Here is a 22,963-nt window from a genome sequence, read left to right on the forward strand (position 1 = left end):
TTCCTCTGGTCGGGAGCATGCTGCTAATTCCAGTGAAGCTGCCACACATTCCACTGATCCCTGCAGCAAAGCCAAAGATTCTCTGCTGCTGCCACTATAAGTGCCAAAGGCACACACAGGCAGGGATTTTACCATCATGTTGCGCTGGTTTTGTGTGCGACGCAGTTGTAAAGTGGCGCATAAAGCGATTAGAGCGATTGGTGCCAGTTTTCGCAACCGGCACCATTTTACGACAATATGATTTCCGGCGTGGTCAGCCTTTTGCCAGAAATGGGCGAGACACAGGTTAACTTATTGAAGTGGTTGTGGTTTTGGAAGATGCTGTCTAAGGATCTTTGGTGAATTGCTGCAGTGCACCTTGTAGATAGTACACACTGCTGTTACTGAGCGTTGGTGGTGAGGGATTGAATGTTTGTAGATGTGGTGCCAATCAAGCTGCCTGCTTCGTCCTGGATAGTGTCAAAATTCTTCAGTGTTGTTGCAGCTGCACCCATCCAGGCAAGGGAGGAGTATTCCATCCCACTCCTGACTTGTGCCCTGTAGATGGTGGATAGGCTCTGGAGAGTCAGGAGGTGTGTTACACTGCATTCTTAGTCTACTTCTATCAGGATGACCTGTATTAGACATTCTTGCAATGTGGCACAAAGACAATCCTGAGACATCCAGTCAAGCTAGCTTGCCTGACACACTGATCCAAGTTCTTCCCTCCTGGCTCCTCTCAGACTACTCATGAAATCTTTTACCAGGACTGTTTTTTCCCTAAAGATTGTACTCCATGCATCCTTGTATATTAGTTTGTTGCTTTTTGCTGCAGGATTTATGTCACTAACTGTTCCAATGGCATTATAAATGTGTTGACCAATAAGCTTCAGATGCAACACAGATCATTTCCAATTGGCATCAAGATGCTACAACTCGCCATGTGGAATGTTGGCAGGTTCCTGCAAGTGAACATACCTGCATAGTTGGACACTTCAGCAGGAATCTAATTTCTCCTTCAATTTGTACACCTGCATGAGAGAGAGCTGTGTTTGTACCTTCAGTGTCCAAGTTTCATTACAAATAGCTGTGATAGTCAACGCAGTTATTAAGTGTTGGTTTGTGGCAGTTTTAATTTCTAACCAGCTACACGAGATTATTATTCACTTGTAAAGGAATATGGCTGTCCAGTAGATCAAAGGGTTTGCTGAAGCTGCTGGCAATCTTCGCTGAGCTGCTTTTTAATTGCTCTGTATCCCTCATATTTTAGGAAAATCTGTTAACTGTCAGCTCCACCATTATGATGAAAAGGCGGTGTCGGCATTTTGTGTTGTGGGAGCCTGTAAAATTGAATAAATAGTTTTACCATGACGGTATGTTCCCATTCTTTGAAATGGGTATCTGTCTTTACTTTGGCATGCAATGTTTTTACACTTATTACCCACATGCTGCAAGCTCTACTGGCTGCCAGACATCAAGTGCTTCATTTACAGTTGCTAAGCTGTGAAATTTGTTTTATTACATTACATTATCATAGAATCCTGACATTGCAGAAGGAGGCCAATCAGCCCATCCAGCCTGCACCAACAACAATCCCACCTAGGCCCTATTCCCGTAATCCCATGTATTTATCCTTCGAATCCTCCTGACAGTAATGGTCAATTTAGCATGGCCAATCAACTTAACCTGCACATCTTTGGACTGTGGGAGGAAATCCATGCAGACACAGGGAGAACATGCAAACTTGATGCAAACAGTGACCCAAGTTGGGAATCAAACCCAGGTCCCTGGGGTTGTGAAGCAGCAGTGCTGACCACTGTGCCACCATGCCGCCCTTATGAGCTTATTGAAATAGAGATGTTGAAAGAAGCTGATCGCTCACCTCTCTATATATGAACACATTTTCCTACTTTTTACTGCAACAGTTTAAAGAATATTTAAATGGGTGATGGCAAACATTGTAATTAATTAATTGCATTAATTATGATTAATGAGTGTCTTTGATAAGTTTGGCTTAGGGGCAGGTCGTGCCTTACGAGCCTAGTTGAGTTCTTTGAAAATGTGACTGAACACATTGACGAAGGAAGAGCGGTGCATGTTGTTTACATGGACTTCAGCAAGGCGTTTCATAAGGTCCCCCATGCAAGACTTCTTGAGAAGGTGAGAGGGCATGGGATCCAAGGGGCTTTGGCCTTGTGGATCCAGAACTGGCTTGCCTGCAGAAGGCAGGGAGTGGTTGTGGACAAGTCTTTTTCTGCATGGAGGTCGGTCACCAGTGGACTGCCCCAGGGATCTGTTCTAGGACCCTTGCTGTTTGTCATTTTCATAAATGACCTGGATGAGGAAGTGGAGGGGTGGGTTAGTAAGTTCGCCGACGACACGAAGGTTGGTGGTGTTGTGGATAGTGTGGAGGGTTGTCAGAAGTTGCAGCGAGACATAGATAGGATGCAAGACTGGACGGAGAAGTGGCAGATGGACTTCAATGCGGATAAGTGTGTAGTGGTCCATTTTGGCAGGTCCAATGGGATGAAGGAGTACAATATCAAGGGTAGGACTCTTAGCAGTGTTGAGCAGCAGAAGGACCTTAGGGTCTGGGTCCATAGGACTCTTAAATCAGCCTTGCAGGATGTGGTTAAGAAGGTGTATGGTGTGCTAGCCTTCATTAATCGAGGGAATGAGTTTAGGAGTTGGGAGGTAATGCTGCAACTTTGTAAGACCTTTGTCAGACCCCACTTGGAGTACTGTGAGCAGTTCTGGTCGCCTCACTACAGGAAGGATGTGGAAGCTATTGAGAGGGTGCAGAGGAGATTTACAAGGATGTTGCCTGGATTGGGAGGCATGTCTTATGAAGATAGGTTGAGAGAGCTAGGTCTCTGCTCCCTGGAGAGACGAAGATTGAGAGACGACCTGATAGAGGTTTATAAAATGTTGAGAGGTATAGATAGGGTGGATTCTCGGAGGCTATTTCCCAGGGCTGAAATGGTCGCTACGAGAGGACACAGGTTTAAGGTGCTGGGGAGCAGGTACAGAGGATATGTCAGGGGTAAGTTTTTCACTCAGAGGGTGGTGAGCGAGTGGAATCGGCTGCCATTGGTGGAGGTAGAGGTGAACTCGCTGGGGTCTTTTAAGAGACTTCTGGATGAGTACATGGGATTTAATGGGATTGGGAGTTATAGATAGGCCTGGTAGGTATGGATATGATCAGCGCAACTTGTGGGCCGAAGGGCCTGTTTATGCTGTAGTGTTCTATGTTCTATGTTGTCTGGGTGTAGTTTGAGTCATGTCTAAAGTCTTTCTTAAAGATTTTGTGGACATGTCGAAGGTCAGTTTAAACATCAGGGAATAACAGTGCAACTGGGCAGAAGATGAATAGGTTGCATTTCCAGATTCAAAGATGTTTCTGTATGTCAGAATAAAACAAATTAAATTGAATTCATTCTAAAACTTAAAACAACTAAAATAAGAATTCATCAATGAATGATTTAAACTAATGTGCTGTGTGATTTGCTTGTATATGCTTGATAGTATGTCCACCATGGTCAGTTACAGCTATAATCATTGTAGGAGTCTTCACAATCTGCAACTGTTTAACCAGTGTTTAAATGAAGTCTCCCCAGACTTGGTTCGGAATTTGGCAACATCATTGAGAATGACATCAGCAACAGCAATTGGAATGGACACATTGCACTTCTCAGTAAAGCACTGCAGCTGCTCTCGGGTTATAAGTTCCCATTGTTTGTTTGTTGTAAGTTGAACTGCATGAACAATCCACCAAATCAAAGAACTTACACATATGGATAAAGTTAATAGATTCCCACCCCTATTATGAAGGCCTTCATGCACAGCGGATACAATTTTATCACACAATGAGTCACCCATAAGGTTAACAATGTCAAACATCGCTCATTTGAAAGTCACTACTATTTGAATCCATGAGGCAACATTTGAAATAAAAGCTAGTTGTTATTAATGTAAGGAGGTGTACGTGTCTTTTGACATCACTATTCACAATTGGCTTCTCATTGTGTATCTAGTATTTTGGCACAATAGTGTAGTGGATCACTTTAATGTAGCTGCCCGCTTGAATTTCGACAACTGACAGCACATAGCAGAATTTGGGGGCACAAATTTCTGATTTTAAACTTAATAGTCAGAAAATCTAAGGCAGAGTGCACCAACATGTCTGTCGTGGTCTGCCAATGACTACACAAACTTGCAAATTTTTCTTTCGAAGCCAGAATAACCACTGTTACACAATTGCTAACCTATGCTAAAACTATAATCAGATGACTTGACAAATCATGAAGAAATAATTATGTGACACCATGTTTGGATTTTACAAACCTAAAATGAAGGAAAGACTTGGGGACATGGGTCTCAAATTTGAGATCTGAAGAACAAAGGAGTTACTCAAGCAATGAGGGTGGCACGATGGCACAGTGCCAGGGACTCGGGTTCAATTCTGGCCTTCAGTGGCTGTCTCTGTGGAGTCTGCACGTTCTCCCCATGTCTGCATGTGTTTCCTCCCGATGCACCGGTTTCCTTCCACAGTACGAAGATGTGCAGGTTAGACAGATTGGCCATTGGAAAATTTCCCCATCCTGTCCCAAGATTTGTAGGTTAGGTGGATTAGCCATGCGTGGGGTTATGGGGATAAGGTCAGAGAGAGGGCCTGGGTAAGATTCTCTTTCAGAGAGTTGCTGCAGACTCAATGGGCCAAATGGCCTCCTTCTGAACTGTAGACATTCTGTGAACCTTTATTTTAATACTGAGAATACATGGCAGAGCATGTTTGGTAGTTTACAGGAAGAGGCAATTCTCACAGCATTGTATCATGTAAAGATAGAGATGGGAGGTTGTGATGAAGGGTGAGAGCAATGGTGGAAGTAGGGCAGAAATGGTCAACAATCATTTTGAGATTGGTCTCTGTTACATTGTTGGGAACCTCTATCACCTGCCTTCAGCCACCAAGCTTTACCTTTTGTCTTTATAAAGCTTCTGGCTTCGCCTATTCCCCAGTTCCCAAGCTAGTCAGTCAAACCCCCTCAGCCAAATCTTGTTCTGTTAATGGGCATGAGTGATGTAAGTTAGAGCTAGCAGGATGTTGTGTTATATTGTAAAGTGTTTTCCTCTCATAGCTGTTCAATAAATAATATTAATAAATAATATTAGCATTAAGTGGAGTTTGAACAATAGTTCTTTTCATCCAAGTTGAGTGGAGAATTCATCAAAATTGTACAACCACCAAGCGCTGTTTCAGAATGCTTCAGTTAGTTTTGATACAGTGGATGCCTCACACTGCTGCCTCACAGCGCCAGGGACCCAGGTTTGATTCCCGGCTTGGCTCACTGTGTGGAGTCTGCACATTCTCCCTGTGTCTGCGTGGGTTTCCTCTGGCTGCTCCAATTTCCTCCCACAGTCTGAAAGCTGGTTAGGTGCTTTGGCCATGCTAAATTCTCCCTCAGTGTATCTGAATAGGCGCCAGAGTGTGGCGGCTTGGGGATTTTCACAGTAACTTCATTGCAGTGTTAATGTAAGCCTACTTGTGACACTAATAAATAAACGTAAACTTTAACATAGCTTGTTTGGTTGAATTCACAAAAAAAGTGAAGAAAATTCGAACTATATTTATATATTTGCTGATAACAAGAGTTGAGATTGCATGCAGCAAACACTTACAGTAAAACTACTGGCGATTAGTTAAAATCAATGGCACCCCAAACCATCTGGAAATCAATTGTTCATAACTTAAAAGAGGGACTAAATTATAAAGCAATGCACCACAAATTGAGGAGGGCAATCCGCAGTTGAGAATTGATAAGGTTACCACCCAGCTGAGATTGTGGAACTGTTACATGCTGTGTGATCCTACTACATCAAACTGGAAACATGCTGCTGTAAGGGTGGTCGTATTCTAATTTAGTCGGTCAATGGCCACCCGCCGGGGCTTTTCCTCCAGCCACAAACCAGTCACAATATTCCACGAGGTGTAGTCAGGCAGGCGTCACATTGGCCTTGGCTTTATCAGCGCTGCTTGTGGGCAGCGTGCAGCCCTGGCCTCTCCTCACCATGACCAAGTGGTGCATCTTAGTACTGCTGCTCGCCTTCCCTTCCGCCGCGAAGGCTGAAGAAACTGAGGTCAGAGAAGAGCCGGCACCATCACCACCAGAAGAAGATGCCCACGGAGTCGTTTCGGACGAGATTACTGAAGAGCAGGACGTGTTGGTGCTGAACAAGCACAACTTCGAGAGAGCACTGAGGGAGAACAAATACCTGCTGGTGGAATTTTGTAAGTTCGAAGGTCAACACAATTGACAAATCTTGTGCGTGTAAATATCGATATGAAATTTTGGCATAAAAAAGTGACAGCTCTAACTTATTTAATTGCACATTTAGCCAATTAATTAACACAGAATTTACACTTGGAAACAAATATATAGCTGACTGATTATAAATGCAAACTTTTATTTTATCCAATCTTTTTTACAATTGGGATTTGTGTGTGTGGATGTTCCATACTTTCTGAGACTGAGGTCGAACTTGTATTTTTAGAATTCCTCGGAGACATATCATTCACCTCTTATATAATTATTCTGAAACAAAGACCCGCAAAAATATCTACCGTACATTCGAGAATCTACTGAAAGATTCAGCCATGTTACTACTTTGTAAAAGTCACTGTAATTCAGTGTTACTACCGTGATCAAAACCTATCCGAGTTAACAATAATGACAAGATTGCACTAACACTGATGTGGCACCGTGGTATCTTATTCTCCATTACAAATCTCTCACGCTGACTGCCCAGTGCCAATCCACCATGTAAATCGCAGAACGTGCAGATCCTAGGCACTCAGCAAGGGAATTCATAACCAGCTATTGTTCCTCATGAGCACGGCAAACAATCTTATTACAACTGAAATAAGCCCATAAAATGCTGGAAAGACCCAGCATCTGTGGGGAGAGAAACAAGAGTTGAGTCCAATATGACTTCTTCAGAACTTGTTCCAACTGACCTGCCCAATGAAGTTATGGAAAGATTCATAGAATTATTCGGAGCAAACCAAAATATAATTCTAGAGCTAACCTTATTTTTAAGAAAATAAATTAATTAGTTATTCTTCAGCACAAACACAATTCTGTTCTTTAGGTTTACTTTATCTCGCAGTTAAAATTTAAATGCGGTTACACTGGTTTAGCCCTCTATTTGATTCCACCAAGGAGTTTGTTTTCTCTGATAGAGATAGACTGAAAAAAATGAAAGCTTTTGAGCCTTTTGAAGGTTGAATGTTTGTCGCCTGATGTGTAGTGTTTCAGTTAATTAGTGATCTTAAGGTTGATATTTCTGCGTCTCCTTCTTCGAGATGCCCCATGGTGCGGACACTGTCAGAGTTTAGCGCCAGAATATGCCAAAGCTGCAGGACAGCTGAAGAATGAATCTTCTGACTTAAAACTGGCCAAGGTCGATGCAATAGAAGAGAAGGAACTTGGTTCAGAATTTGGTGTCGATGGCTATCCAACCTTGAAGTTTTTTAAAGAGAGTGACAGAAAAACTCCCATTGAATACACAGGTAATATAATTCTCATCAGATATTTACCGGCTTCAGACTGAACAAATAATGCAAGACAGTTTCATTTAGAGACAGTCCTGGATAAAGGAAGTACCACAGTGGATAAAATGAATGAAAGGCATGTGCGCTATTTTAACCTCGTAAATCATCAATGTGAAATCTGAGTACGGTACTGTCTAACTAGAGTCTGAATTCCTACATTTACTTTTGTTTAAGCAGTGGGATACCACTAGATAAATCGCATCTAGCTACAGTCCATTTCAGGAAGAGTCAGCCAATATTTGAGACCTTGAGTACCTGCAGAGGGGTGACATCTTTCACATTATTGATTTATTTCTAGTCAGTTTGAACCCACAGATAATTAACACTACCACTGTTGTTCACTTTAACTTATGCATCCTTTTTTAAGATACTGAGTGGAGATCTCCCTTCATCCCAACTAAACAGTCTTCTTTTAAACGTAGAAAACATAGAAAATAGGAGCCGGAGAAGGCCGTTTGGCCCTTCGAGTCTGCTCCGCCATTCATTACGATCATGGCTGATCATCCAACTCAGTAGCCTAATTCTGCTTTCTCCCCGAAATCTTTGATCCTGTTTGCCCCAAATGCTATATCCAGCCGCCTCTTGAATGCATTCAATGTTTTGGCATCAACTACTTCCTGTGATAATAAATTCCATGGGCTCACCACTCTTTGAGTGAAGAAATGTCTCATCACCTCCCTCCTAAATGGTCTACCCTGAATCCTCAGACTGTGACCCCTGTTTCTGGACTCCCCTTCCATCAGGAATATCCTCCCTGCATCCACCCAGGATACTTGGTATTTGGTGTTCATTTTTTTATTCTTTCATGGGATGTGGGTGCCACTGATTGGGCCAGTATTTATTGTCCAACCCTAATTGCCCTTGGGCTGCGTGGCTTTTCAGGTCATTTCAGAGGGCAGTTGAGAGTTAACCATATTGCTGTGGATATGGCGTCACATTGGTATGGATGGCACATTTACTTCCCTAAACCAGATGTGACCTGGCAACAAAAAAATGACAGCTTTTTGGTCACCATTAAGGATCTATCTTTATTAATAGAACTGAAGTGCTGCCATGGTGAGATTTGAGCTCATGTCCCCAGAGCACAGGCTTTGATCTCTGCATTACGAGTCTAGTGATATTACCACTACCCCCTTGTATATAGCCACATCCATATATTCTGGTCATGTGGCATCCTGCAAATATGTATAGGTTAGGTTGATTGGCCATTCAAAATTCCCCCTTTGTGTCAGAGGGATTAGCATGATAAATATGTGGGATTATGGGGAGATAGGGCCTGGGTAGGATTGCTTTCGATGCAGATTCGATGGGCTGAATGGCATCCTTCTGCACTGTAGGAATTCTAGGACTCTATGATTCTATGAATACTTCTATAATAATCTTTGTACTTTGTTTGAAAAATCATGCATTTTCTTTCGCCTGAAGCGCTGCATTGCCTGCACCTCTTCCTAGGCCACAAATTTATGAGAAAAATCCTAAGTGTCCAACTAGCGTGAAAATGGGAGAATTGCAAATCCATTATTTGGGCAAGTTTTTATGCCCAATCTTGTGCACATAGTGCATTTAAAAATGGGCTACACCTTTTCTAGCTATGAGAGGCAGTGGGAAAGACTTAGTTTACCTGCTGGCGGGAGAGGGAAGTATTGTGCATGTGCAGACCTCTGTTTGCACGTGTGCAATCGCAAGAGGCCTGACAGAGAGAGAGAAAAAGAGAGACCTGTCAGGCCTCTGCTATTGGAACAGGCCTGAAATAACATAAGAACATAAGAAATAGGAGCAGGAGTAGGCCATCTAGCCTTTCGAGCCTGCCCCGCCATTCAATAAGATCATGGCTGATCTGTCGTGGCTCAGTTCCACATTCCCGCCCTCTCCCCATTACCCTTAATACCCCCGCTTATCAAAAACCCATCAACCCGCGTCTTAAAAATATTTAGCGAGGCAGCCTCCACCACTTCAACGGGCAGAGAATTCCAGAGATTCACCACCCTTTGAGTGAAGAAGTTCCTCCTCAACTCCGTTCTAAACCGCCCCCCCTTTATTCTGAGGCTGTGCCCCCTAGTCCTACTGCCCTTTCTGAGCGGGAAGAGTCTCTCCACCTCTATCCTATCCATCCCATTCATCATCTTATACGTCTCAATGAGATCTCCCCTCATTCTTCTAAACTCTAACGAGTACAAGCCTAGTTTATTCAGCCTCTCCTCATAGCTCAACCCCCTCAACTCCGGCATCAGCCTAGTAAACCTCCTCTGCACTCCCTCCAAGGCCAAAATATCCTTGCGTAAGTACAGCGACCAAAACTGCTCACAGTACTCCAGCTGCGGCCTCACCAATGCCCTATACAGCTGCAGCAAGACCTCCCTACTTTTATATTCAATCCCCCTCGCGATGAAGGCCAGCATCCCATTCGCCTTCCTGACCACCTGCTGCACCTGCAGGCTGGGTTTTTGCGACTCATGCACAAGGACCCCGAGGTCCCTCTGCACTGTCGCCTGCTGCAGTTTTTCGCCATGTAAGTCTCTGTTCATAACCATGCCCACCCCACCAAAATCGCAGGGGCGCACAGTTGATCGCAAGTCCCACACTGCCCGGAAATCTAGCCCCCACCACCCACCACGTTGCCCAGACTGATCGCACCGCTCTGTGCCCTACTGTCCTGATGCAGAGTAGCAGCAGGGCCCCCATCCCTCCTCGATCGGGTCACACCAGCCTGGTCCTGCCTCCTCCAGGTCTCACCTCCATAACCCCACCTTCAGGCCTCACCCTACACTCCCATAGGCCCCCCCCCAAAAGCCCTACCCCTCTGTCATTTGGCAGTACCAAGCTGCTCGGTGGGCATTGCCAAGGTACCAGGCTAGCATTGCCAGGCTGGCACTACCCAAAGGGCACACCCCTTGTCCTCAGCCTCCCTGGGAGGGCCCCAGTGACCTCTGGCTGCACTGGTGAGGCCAACACGACTGACTGTTTCCCGTTCATTGTGGGGGTGGGGTGGAGGCAGGTGTTTTCCTTGCCAGAGAGAACCTAACCTGGTTCATCCAAACAGGCAAGTAAGTCCGGACAATCGAGTGCCAGACTCCCTAAGAGAATGTAAATCAACATTTAATAAATTTAAATAACTTACGCACCCTCTCCCCGGAAATGAGTGAGAAGCTGTCTTCACCGGAAATCCGACTACGGTAAGATTGTGAGAGGCAGGAAATTGGATGCGACCCTGATTTCTCAGCTCTCGTGTGATTTGATCGGCTCATCGATGGGTGGGGCGAACTGGTAAAATTCTGCCCCTAATTCCTATGTTCACTCAAAAATGATTGCAACAGCCATGGAATTCCTTTCTGGACTAGTATAAACATGTTGCAAACATAGGTTAGAGTGGACTGAGTCTAATACAGGAGGTTTTAATAGATTGGGAAGTCCAGGAAACTGCTGTGTTTGAATGTGAGCATTGGAGTGAAAGTGAATCCTTCAGAACTTGCCTGCTGACTTGGACATCCCATAAACACAGGGTACGAATGTTTCTGCTACAAACAATGGGTCACTAGCCTATTTTTGTCCTTATTTTTCCCAGAGATCGATTTTGTATTGATACCTGTCTATGCCTAGGATTAGAGATCTCAGTATTGGATTTATAGAATCATAGAGTGCAGAAGGAGGCCATTCAGTCCATCGAGCCTGCACAACCACAATTCTACCCAGGCTCTATCCCCGTAACTCCACGCATTTACCCTAGCTAGTCCCTCTGATACTAGGGGGCAATTTTAGCATGGCCAATCCACCTAACACGCACATCTTTGGACTGTGGGAGGAAACCAGAGCACCCAGAGGAAACCCATGCTGACATGGGGAGAATGTGCAAACTCCACACAGACAGTGACCCGAGCCGGGAATCAAACCCGGGTCCCTGGCGCTGTGAGGCAGCACTATTCCACTATCAGCCCAGGTATGAGACAGTTGGGTTAAGAGCAATATTCCACCAACCCTACCCCTGTCTTTGTGTATGCTACAAAATATACGGGGAGTTTTAATGCAGGAGCATGAGTGGGTTTGGGAGCAGTGGCAAGATTAAAGAACCACAGGGTAAGAATGTTCCTATTACAAACAATGAGTCATTAGTCCATTTCTTTTGTCCTTTTTTCCCCCAGAGATCATTTTTGTATTAATTTATTGAACCTGCTCGACTCTAACCTATTTTTGTAAAATGTTTATTATATTTCAAAAAACAACTCCATGGCTGTTGTAGTTATTTTGATTGATCATAGGAATTAGGCAATTAGGTGGGAGCAGAGATTCTAGCCGTTTGAGCCCACTCCAGGCTAAAGAAAATTCATGGTCTTTCAAACAAAGTGCATAGATTCTTCCAGAAGTATTCAGAGAAATGTGTCAGGAGGCCAATTCTAACCTGTTAATTTCCAGCATTTACTCTGGTGAGACAAGGGGCAGACATCCAATCCTCTTTGAGGAGACGAGTTAGCATTTTAACTGGGCTAATGTGGCTGGAAACTTCGGTGTTACCTTGTTTTGCAGGTTTAACTGTGACAAACTAGTTTTCCCTGGCAATTGCTGTGAGAGTAGGAGAATCTTAGTGAGGATGTTTTTGGGTCAGTGAGCTGCTTTCTCCCAGCCCACCAAGCTCAGAAAACACATCCATACTAAAGTCTCCCCTGAACCCCCACCGTTGGACTTGTGGAATCAGACACCCTGCACTGGGCCCAGGATCAGACTCCTTCCCCCGGGATTGTATTGTAACCCCCACCCCAGACTCCTTCCCCTTGCGTTTTTATTGTACCCCCATCCCAGACTCCTTCACCCCGGGATTGTATTAGTCCCCCACTGCAGAGTCTTTCCCTCTGGACCTGTATTGAAACCCCCACCCCAGACTTCTTCTCCCCGGATTGCATCGTACCCCCATCCCAGACTCCTTCCCCATGGATTGCATCGTAACCCCACCACCACAATCCCAGGAGTCAGAAATCAGACCATCCCTCCCAGGGGCAGAGCTTCCACAGACCTGACCCTGTGGCCTCTACCCCAGTGTGTGGGGAAAGTCTGAATCCCAGGATTCCTGACTACATGGCCATCCCAGTCCTGGTGTCAAAAAGTTAAAATTCTTCCCCCTCACAACTGAGGTTGTCTGCTCCATTTCAGAAGTGTATTCCTGTTACACCGGGTGGCATTGTTCCAATTTCCATGCCAGCCATATAGGTAATACTGACATTGCCAGTCAATGCCAAATTGGAAACTGTTTTTAAACCAAATCCATGCACAACACCAAAATAAATTTTACACCTTATATTGTGCCTTAGAATGAGAAGAAGAGATTCATCCCATCATACGGGCTGGATTTGAACGCAGGTCCCAGAGGTGATGTCTTGTCCACTGAGATAATTCCATCGTAAACCATAAAAGTATCTCGAAGGTACATCACAGAAACAGGCCATCCAATCCAACTGATCTGCACATGAACCTGCTCCCTCCCTAATTAGGCCATTTCCATTTGATAATGTCCCCACAAACTTTTGTAAAGCTTTCCTTTTTTCCACAAACAGCCTCTTTGTGGTTTCATTCTAACAATACAATTTTAATGTAAACAACTTTCTGGGTGATAGAATATTCCCTCAGAATTGCATTCGGTTTTACGGAAGAGATTGTTGTCACAATTTTAATTTGTGATTACATCACACAGAGAGGCATTCATTGTTCTCGCATCACAACACCATAATGTGGAGGTGCCGGCGTTGGACTGGGGTGAGCACAGTAACAAGTCTCACGAGCTTTTGGAGTGCTGCCCCTTCATCAGGACTCACATGATGAAGGGGCAATGCTCCAAAAGCTTGTGCTACCAAATAAACCTGTTAGACTTCAACCTGGTGTTGCAAGACTTATTACTATCACTACACCTGTCACTTTATCTACCCCCAGTAATGATTGACCTGTCAGATTTGTCCAATATTTGTCGACTTATTTTTAACAGAAACCAATTTCTTGAAGTAATCGGTAAGAAGAGTCATTTCATTTAAGGAGCTTAAAATGCCACAGTGGCATGTTGGTGGCAAATGTTGGTTGTAGACACATTCATCAATGATTGTGGATTACTTGGACAACAACACATATTGATAGTCAGCTGATAGTTAATGTTCCTTCAGGGAAAAGAACTGCCAAGGGTATCATCAACTGGTTAAAAAGAAGGACTGGCCCTAGCTATGCATTCCTGGATAGCGTGGCTGAAGTTGAAAAGTTTATTGACTCCGCTGATGTTGTCATTGTCGGCTTTTTCAAGGTAATCATTTTATTTGCATAGATTTTCAAAAAAAATCTGCTGAGTTAAATGTATAATTATTTAGACTTACAAAGTCCATCCTATGCTGGAGTATGTTACAGAACTGATTTTGCGTTTCTGATAAATCTGGTAAGCTAACTGCTTAATTATTCATGCTTACATAGTCCGTGTTATGCTGGAGTGTCTAATAGAACCGATTTTGCATTTCCTTACTGAGGACCTTGAAAATGATGACGTGAAAACATTTTCAGAGACGGCAAATGACGCAGTGGAAATACCATTTGCTATCAGCAACAATGTTAAGGTTTTGGAAAAATACAGCATATCAAGGAGTACTGTAACACTATTCAAAAAGGTAAGTTGTGTGAATTTGTTTCATTTGGAGAAACTGTTGGCTTTTGATAAACACATTTCTGATCCAATTATAGAATACCCATTAATGAGTCACTCTGCATTAATTTAATTGTACACTCCCAAACGAACCATCTGGCCTTCCCAGTTTGCCTCTCCCACTTGGCTGCATAGTCTCTGAAGCTAATAGTTAATGCACACAATTTTTGGGAGTATTAATTTGAAATGCAATAACTAGGATGTAAAGTATGGATTTATGTGGGACTTATTTTACTTCTTCCAGTCGTGTTTATGTATTCATTTTGAAAAAAACCTATAACCAAAAATCTATAGATTGAGAAGAATTTTCTGCCGTTTATAGGAATCCTGAGCAGAAACTAATGCTAACCTAAACACATCCTAGAAAGAAATCAGTTAGTGGAAGAACATTGTCTCTCTTCACTGTGGGGTTGATTCTCAATCTTTGTGAGGTAGAATGGGGGGAGGAGTTTGGAGTTGAGACTTGGCATTTTTCCATCGGGAGGATGAGACTGCATTTGTCAGAATTGTAGAATAATTAACTTAGCTTTGTTCCCAATTTTCAAGAAAATTCACCTTGTACAGAAGTTCATGAAATGAAAAAAAATACTTTTTTTACAGCCACAGATAGAGTAATTCAAGCCTTAAATCAATTACTTCTTTTTGATAATCTTCCATATCAACCTTTTTGAGTCTCCAGCTGTTGATGCACTGATCAGCCGTGTTCAAAATGAAAAGGCAGACGGCCTACTCCTGCTTCTGGTTTCTATGTTTCTATGTCTGTTTTAACTTTAGTGCTCTATAAATGTTAGAAAGTGCAACTTACAGAGAAAGAGGGAGGAAGAGACTGGGTCAGGGCAAGTGTGAAAGAAGGAGAGGTTTTCTTATTGCTAACATCAGTCCAATTTAAAACTTTGCATCTTAACTGTTACGTTGACATGGAAAAATAAATCAACAATTATTGTTTCTTCCCTGTGTGTGAAAGGGAAACATATAGAAAAAGGCAGAACATCTTCTAATTTAGTTTCTCTAAACAGCATAAATTATGGAAACAAATGAAACAAAATAGGGAATGTGAGAGGAAAATTGAGACGAGAAGAAGGCTGAGAACATTCTTATCCTTGAAGATACTTAGTGGAGGTAGCGAGGAGTGGATGGAGGGTTGAGTATAAAGTGAGTGGGGAAGAATATCTTAATGATCGATCAGAATTTCCTGGCTGTTCATGCCAGCAGGATCTTCCGGTCTCCCTAACAGTGCACCAACGCCTGTGGGTTTCCTGGCAGCATAGGTGTAGTCAATGGGAAATTCCATTGACAGCAGCGGGATCAGAAGATCCCACCATCAGTAAATGACGCAGCGCCTCCCGCCATGAGAAACACACCACAGGGAGACCAGGAAATTCTCCCACTGTATAACTCAAACCTGTAGGACTTTAACCCGGTGTTGTGAGACTACTTACTGTACCCACCCCAGTCCAATGGCGGCAATTCCACATCATGGGAGTGAGGGCTGAGGAGATCACAAGCAATTGGGAAGAACATAAAATGAAGCTGCAGAAGGTCACGTTTTCCCACAAACTGTCCCAAATGAAGCCAACATTCCTTGATGGCAAACAAGAGAAAGAGTGAAACACAAGGAAAGAAGCAGAAGAGGTGAGACAGAATGAGAAAACAACAACAGGACAAAGACAATTAAGAAAAAAACCACATTCTCCAAGTTATTTTATCCAATTCTCTGGAAGGTTGATTAGTCATACAATACATTTTCTATGTATGTTGTGCATTTCTGATTTGAGGTAAACCATTATATGACATTTTGGCTGGAGTTCTCTGACCATTCACACCCTGCTACTGTTGTCACTGCTGCCAGTGAGGACAGAGAATTTGTCTTTCAGCCAAAGCTGCAAATGCCCATTTTTACCAAACTTGGAGCTTCATAAACCCCGGAACGGCAAATTCCGCCGATTTCGAGTATTTCCACATCCCTGATTTTCATTGCTCTAACATTCTTTTCTCTCTGGAGCTTAGGAGGCTGAGGGGTCACCTTATAGAGGTCTATAAAACAATGAGGGACATGGACAAGGTAGATAGTCAATATCTTTTCCCAAAGGTAAGGGAGTCTAAAACTAGAGGGCATAGGTTTAAGGTGAGAGGGGAGAGACACAAAAGTGTCCAGAGGGGCAATTTTTTCACACAGAGGGCGATGAGTGTCTGGAACAAACTGCTGGAGGTAACAGTAGAGGCGGGTACAATTTTATCCTTTAAAAAGCATTTAGATAGTTACGTGGGTACCATGGGTATAGAGAGATATGGGCCAAATGCAGGCAATTGGGATTAGCTTAAGGGTTTCGAAAAAAAAGGGTAGCACGGACAAGTTGGGCTGAAGGGCCTGTTTCCATACTGTAAACCTCTATGACTCTATTCCAAAATGTCCTCTACTCATCCTTTTGGCTAAGATCAAGTCCAAGATGGGATACAATGCCTTACCTTGCCAGCTTAGATCTTGTTTGTCCCTTTTACGGAGACCTCAAATTGGATTCAATTAGACTTTGTTTTCTGGAGCAAGCAAGGAATGGATTTGTGTTTGCCCAGTCCAGTCTGAGCATTGGCTTTGTAACTTTAGGAATGGTGTAAACAGTTAAAACTCTCTGCCTTGTGACCTTTTTTTTTCTTTAAGACGTCTCTGAAATCTTAACTTTTTGCTCAAGTTTTCAGTCATCTATTCTAATATAGTTTCAATCTAGTTGGTTGTCAAATTTTGTTTGATAATTGGTAATTTGCTAATTGTGAAATGCCTTGGGAAATTTTACAATGTTAAGGGTGCTATAGGAAGGTGAGTTATTGTTGTACACACTCACTCATGCATTCTAATTGAAATTAGCTTTGCCCTGACTTTCAGTGGACAAAACTACAGGAAATCCTTTTGAAGCCAATATATGTGTCAGTTGACCTAAATATCCAGAAACTAAAGCATGGTTATATTTGATTGGGCCTATTGACCACTGCATCTCCAACAGCATATGTTTAAACAATGCCTGAAATTGAGAACTGAGATTTCTTATTTAGAAACATAGAAACTAGAAGCAGCAGTGGACCATTCGGCCCTTTGAACCTGCGTCACTATGATCATGGATGATCATTGAACTCAATATCCCGACTCCCCCTTCCCCCTAATATCCCTTGATGCTTTTAGTTCATATTTAATTTCATATCTAATTTCTTCTTGAAATCAGACAAGGTTTTGACCTCAACTACGTTCCGTGGTAGTGAATTCAACACATTCACCACCCTCTGGATGAAGAAATTTCCCCTCATCTCAGTTCTAAAGGGTTTGCTCCTTATCCTCAAACTATGACCAATAGTTCTGGACACCCCCACCACTGGGAACAAAATCTACCCTGTCTGACCTTGTTAGAATTTTATTAGCTTCTATGAGATCCCCTCTCATTTTTCTAAACTCCAGTGAATATATCCTAACTGACTTAGTCTTTCCTCATATGACAGACCTGCTATCCCAGGAATCAGCCTGGTAAACCTTTGCTGTACTCCCTCTAGAGCAAGGACATCCTTCATCAGATAAGGATATCAAAACTGCACACAATACTAGAGGTGTGGCCTTACCAATTGTACAGGCCTCACCAATACAATTGTGGTAAAACATCCCCACCCCTATACTCATGTCCTCAACATACCTTTTGCTTTCTTTACTGTCTGCTTACTGCACTGCTGTGGTCAATTATAACACAGTGCGTGCTGCAGGAGTTTTTCATGGACTGGCACCCTCAACTCTGTCCCAACTGTGTGTTTGGCCTCAAACTATGGGACTGTTTCGTGGATGTACTTAGGACCTAAAATGAATAGATAAAAACACTTTCTAAATGGAGTAAAGCTGGGGACAGTGGGGGTCTTTCAAACTCCAATTTTTAGATTTTTGTTAACCAAAGGTATTCAGACACAAGGAGAGAGGCAGGTGTACAGAGTTAGATCACAGATCAGCCACAGAATGGCAGAATAGGCTCAAGAGGTAAGTGACATATTCCTATTCCTCTGCCAGTTCCAGAAACAAAACCCCAAACAATTGTTAGTAATATTTGCTGATTTTCAGATATGTGGAGAGAGCCAGCCCATTCTATTGTGTAGAGATGCAAATTCCAGAAAATTAAATGGCGTAACTATTGACTGTGTGTGTGCACAGAATATTAGTATTTGATCGATTGTGAATTCTTTGGCTGAAAGTAACTTTAACATGCTTCTTGTTTCCTTAGTTTGATGATCATCGCGTTGATTTTGAAATCAAGGCTGAAGCTGGTTTGACTAAGGAGGAACTCAGTAAATTTATCAGGATTAATGAGATGCACCTTGTAACTGAATTTACTGAAGAGGTATGTTATATAACACTTCAGCTCTTTGGGTTTTTAAAGGAATGTATTTAGCCGTAATTGAAGCAAAATAGTGCAGAAGCCGGAGATCTGAGAGATCAGAAAATGCTGAAAATATCTAGCAGGTAGAGCAGCTCCTGTGCAGAGAGAAAAAGAGTCAGTAATATTTCACCAGAACTCATTAGTTATAAATGAGGGTGGTTCTGTGTCCCCAAAGCCATGAGCATGGAGGGCGGGAGCCTCACTTAGACATGTTTGAATAAGCTCAGATGAATTTAAAGGGTTGCCCTGCTATATGCTCACCTCTGGTAATGTGCCCCTCATTAATGTGACCTCATCTTGGTGAAGTTTACAATAGGTATTGCAAAACAGAAATAGGACAAGAGAAATCTGCCAGAGGGCAAAGATAAGTATGGCTTTTGAGAGGAAAGGGACATGCCCTGGCAGTGCCAGAGGGCTGTGGAAGGAGCAGGCCTACTGGGGTTCCCCTTATACATGGTGGGGAATTGGGGGAGCAGGGGGATGCCTTTGTGCTTATACTGGGGAGGATGGTTTCCCCATTTTTTGAATGGGGAGGTTACCCCAATGCTGTGGGCACCTCTCCGTGTCTGTGATGGGATGGAGGAAGTTTCTTTTCAGTGCAGATTGGGGCAGCCTTTACTGATGGTGCCCTAATTTCTGTGGAGTTCTCACTGCCATCTTTATCAGGACCTACCACCCAGTGTAATGGGGGAACCACACTCCCAGATTCTCTGTGCACAGAGTGTCAGAGAACCTGGAGAGAAGCTGTGCAGCCAGAGAGTTACACACCGGTTTTCTTCCTGAACCTTTCACTCTGGGAAAAGTATCAGAAGATTCCGCCCAAAGTGCCGAACCGACCAATCAAGTTTCCAAATGATACCAAATTGGGAATATTTATAAATAAACAGTTGCTGATGAATTGAATAGATCAGGATATTCAGTCAAAAAGTGGGAGATTATGTTGCATCTGCGGAAGGGCACAGACAGTGGGACTACAAGATGTGCAATGGTGATAAACGAATAACAAAGAGATCCTGGCAATTGTACTTTGAGGAATAAAGCACAAATCCCGGGTAGCAATCATTCATTTGTACAAAACGTTAGTCCTTAAATATTGGGTTGTAACATTTAACTCCCCGGCTGGGGAATCCCCTTTGGATGTTCACAGGTACAGTTTGCAGGACAATTGCCCAGATTTGCAAACTGCCCCTGTGCTGGGAACCATCTCAAAATGAGATTTAAATCACAAACTTCAGATGGTTGGAACTGGGTAACATCAACACTTACCTAGAAAGAGTTAGAAGGGCTAAAGTCCCTTGTGACTTCTGTAACAATCCCCCCCCTCCCCCCCACCCCGACACTCACCTCTCTAACCTCCTGACTACCCCACTCCATGGGACTTCCCTGCCCATACCCAGGGTCTCCCCATATCCTTGACTGCCCAGCCCCTATGGGATTTCCCTCACCCAAGTGGGAACTCTTCCCTCAACACCTTGCTGCTCCCCCTACTTCCACCCCACACAACCAGACTCTCACCCTGACCCGACCTAAGGTCCAAGACCCAACAGTTCTTCTACCCCAAATTTGACTGAAGCCCAACCACCACTCGCTGAGTCCCAACCCTCAAACGTCAGTAACCCCAGAGCTCAACTCAACCCAAGAGCCAATGTCCTTCAAAAAGAAACCTCTTCAACCCACTGGACCTTCACCAAGCCTCACCAACACCACTCCGCCCAACCAATTCCCTTGGGACCTCCAATACCCACCCCCAAATTCTGATTTTCCAGTCCTCCTCCCACCCAAAACTCCAATCAAGCCACTCCCCAAATTCTACCCACCTACCCCAAAAACGATCCTTCTTCCTGGCCTGTCAAGGAACATTCAACTTTGTTGGATCTTCAAACTTATTTGGTTTATGGCAGCTAGTGCTGTTATAAAGGGGTGTTGCCTTTAACTCAGTTGAACTTCAACACCAAGCCATTGCCTGGGTCTCACCTGGCCTGGGTCAGGCATGACAGGCTGGGCACAGAGTGGCATTCTGATGTGGAATGCCACTCTGAGAGAGTTCAGGTCCATTGTGTATAGTTCTATGCTCTGGACCTTGAATGGAATATGAGGAAAGGTAAAGATCATTAAAATTGGGTGTTGATAGTTTGATAACCTGTACATTCAATGAAAATCAATACAAAGTAAATTTTTAGTTTGTAGATTCTTGATGCTCAGGAAAACAAACAAGAGGCTTTGAGAAACAGAATGAAAACCTACAGGGGCAATCTGACCAAAAATGTTCTAAGTGCTGAATGAATGTGAGAGCAGGAGAGAATTGGACCCTTTTTTTGGTGTGCTCTCAGGCTCCAATGGCACTTATGGCACTTAGTGCAAAAAGAGGGAGTAAGTGTAATTCACGCCAGTAGAGGGAGTGGACAGAGTCTGTTCTTGTCGGAATGCCAGCTGCTTACAGCTAGAGGGTGCCATTGCATATGTGTCAATCTCTCAGTGTACCATGCAAGTGCAGACAATACACTGAGAGAGATCTCTCACTCCCAACCCCACCCCCCAGCAATTGCTGTTCTCCACCACCCCTCCCTCCCCGATTTCTGGCCTCCATTCCTCTTTTGGAAGATTATTGACATAGAATCTTGAAAATTGGTGCAAGAGTAGGTCATTCAGCCCTTCGAATCCGCACCATCGTTCTATAAGATCATGACTAATAAGCACTTTCAGTATCCCACTCCCACTTTCTCTCCATACCACTTGATCCCTTTAGCCACCAGGGCCACGTCCAGCTCCCTCTTGAACATATTTAACAAACTGACCCCAATAACTTTATGTGGTAGAGAATTCCACAGGTTCACAACTCTCTGAGTGAAGGCGTTCTTCTTCAAATCAGTCCTGAATGGCTTACCCCTTACTCTGTGATCCCTAATTCTGGATTGCCCCAACATTGGGAACATTCTTCCCACATCTACTGGGATTGCCAATTTGACAATCCTCAATTGCCGTGTACACAACTCCCCCACTTCCCCTTAGACCCTCCCTCTTGGCATTGCCATGGTATCCAGTGGATAGTGCCAGGTTGGCACTACCCAAGGGACACTGCCCCCCCAACCTCTCAGAGGGCTTCAATGGGCTATGGTCCTATTGGCAAGGCTATTACACCTGGTCCCCATTGATGGGGATTATGCGTCATCTTCACCAGCGAGGACTTCCACTGGTGAGGCCATTAAGCCAAGTGGGTGATTGCGACCTGGGCTAACTTATAATATTTAACTATAAAATTAAATATTACAATCAGCCTTGTGCCCTGCCCAGGTGCAAGGCTGATCATGCTGGCTTCATAGTGGCGATAAGATTGCAAGAGGTGAAAAACTGGGTGCAAGCCCCGTTTTGTACCTCTCTCCCGATATTACTGGCTCACCCCTCCCAGTGTGACAAGTGGGTAAGATCGCCCCCTCTTCAGTTTTTGACACCATACTTAAGGGGCTCACCATCATTGGGGAGAATTTCCTCAGAACTTTTCCTGCTCTGCCACAGTAACTTTAGCAGAGCAGTGAGCCTTGATGGGACTGGCAAACGGAGCTCCCACTGAAGTTACTGCGTTTGAATGAAAGAAGCCTCAAGGCAATTCAGCCCAGACTCTCGCTTAAACTCCAAATAATTTTAATTTGAAATTAAAATTAAAATTAAAGGCCTATATTTATTGCTTAAAATGACGCGAGGATGATGAAATTGTAATTTTCTTGGACGGGAAGAGTTTTGACCTTGTTTTTAATAATCTGTATAACCCAGTGTGTGAACAGAGTCAATAGTTGATTAAAGACTATAGCCTTCACTCTCAGAACAGCATCATAAGATGATCCAACTCTGCTTAAAAAAAAACCTTTAAATTATGCAGTCTTCAATTCCATTCCTGTCAGAAATGAATTCAATTATGTACATCACATCAGCATGGAATATGTATGCTGAATCATTGATTTGTTACGGGTGTGTCTCGGAGGTTTCTTTTTTTTTGTATGCAACTGAACATTGCAAGGGTTCTTTCCCCTCTAATATTTGTGAGGTAATCAGTTCTAACTGATAACCCCTTCAAATTAAATCAGTGAACATTTTGGTAGAAATCACTGAAAAAAAAAACTTCTAATAACCCCAAAATAATATCAGCCAAGCTGTTAAGTGAGATTGAGAATTTAAACTGTAAGTAAAGGTAAGATTGGAAAAAATGATGATTTAGAGATGATATTATTGAGGAAGCTAGGGATGGCATAGTGGTATTTTCACCAGACTGAGACACTCAGCATAGTTTTCTGTGGACCCAGGTTCGCCTCTCATCAT

The 22,963-nt window shown here is 43.4% G+C and overlaps 1 protein-coding gene across 1 annotated transcript in view; it reads left to right on the forward strand.

Moving 5' to 3' along the window:
- The first annotated feature begins 6,048 nt into the window (after positions 1–6,048).
- The window catches only part of LOC145354672 (protein disulfide-isomerase-like), a 28,310-nt gene continuing 11,395 nt past the window's right edge, over positions 6,049–22,963 (forward strand). The window contains exons 1-5 of the mRNA XM_080206107.1: positions 6,049–6,268; positions 7,343–7,549; positions 13,729–13,862; positions 14,080–14,217; positions 18,497–18,613. Of these exons, the coding sequence (XP_080062233.1) occupies positions 6,049–6,268; positions 7,343–7,549; positions 13,729–13,862; positions 14,080–14,217; positions 18,497–18,613 (816 nt within the window). The remainder of the gene's footprint in view (positions 6,269–7,342; positions 7,550–13,728; positions 13,863–14,079; positions 14,218–18,496; positions 18,614–22,963) is intronic.

Source organism: Carcharhinus amblyrhynchos, chromosome 18 (genome assembly GCF_965287045.1).
Source record: "Carcharhinus amblyrhynchos chromosome 18, sCarAmb.v2.hapA, whole genome shotgun sequence".
Lineage (NCBI taxonomy): Eukaryota > Metazoa > Chordata > Chondrichthyes > Carcharhiniformes > Carcharhinidae > Carcharhinus > Carcharhinus amblyrhynchos.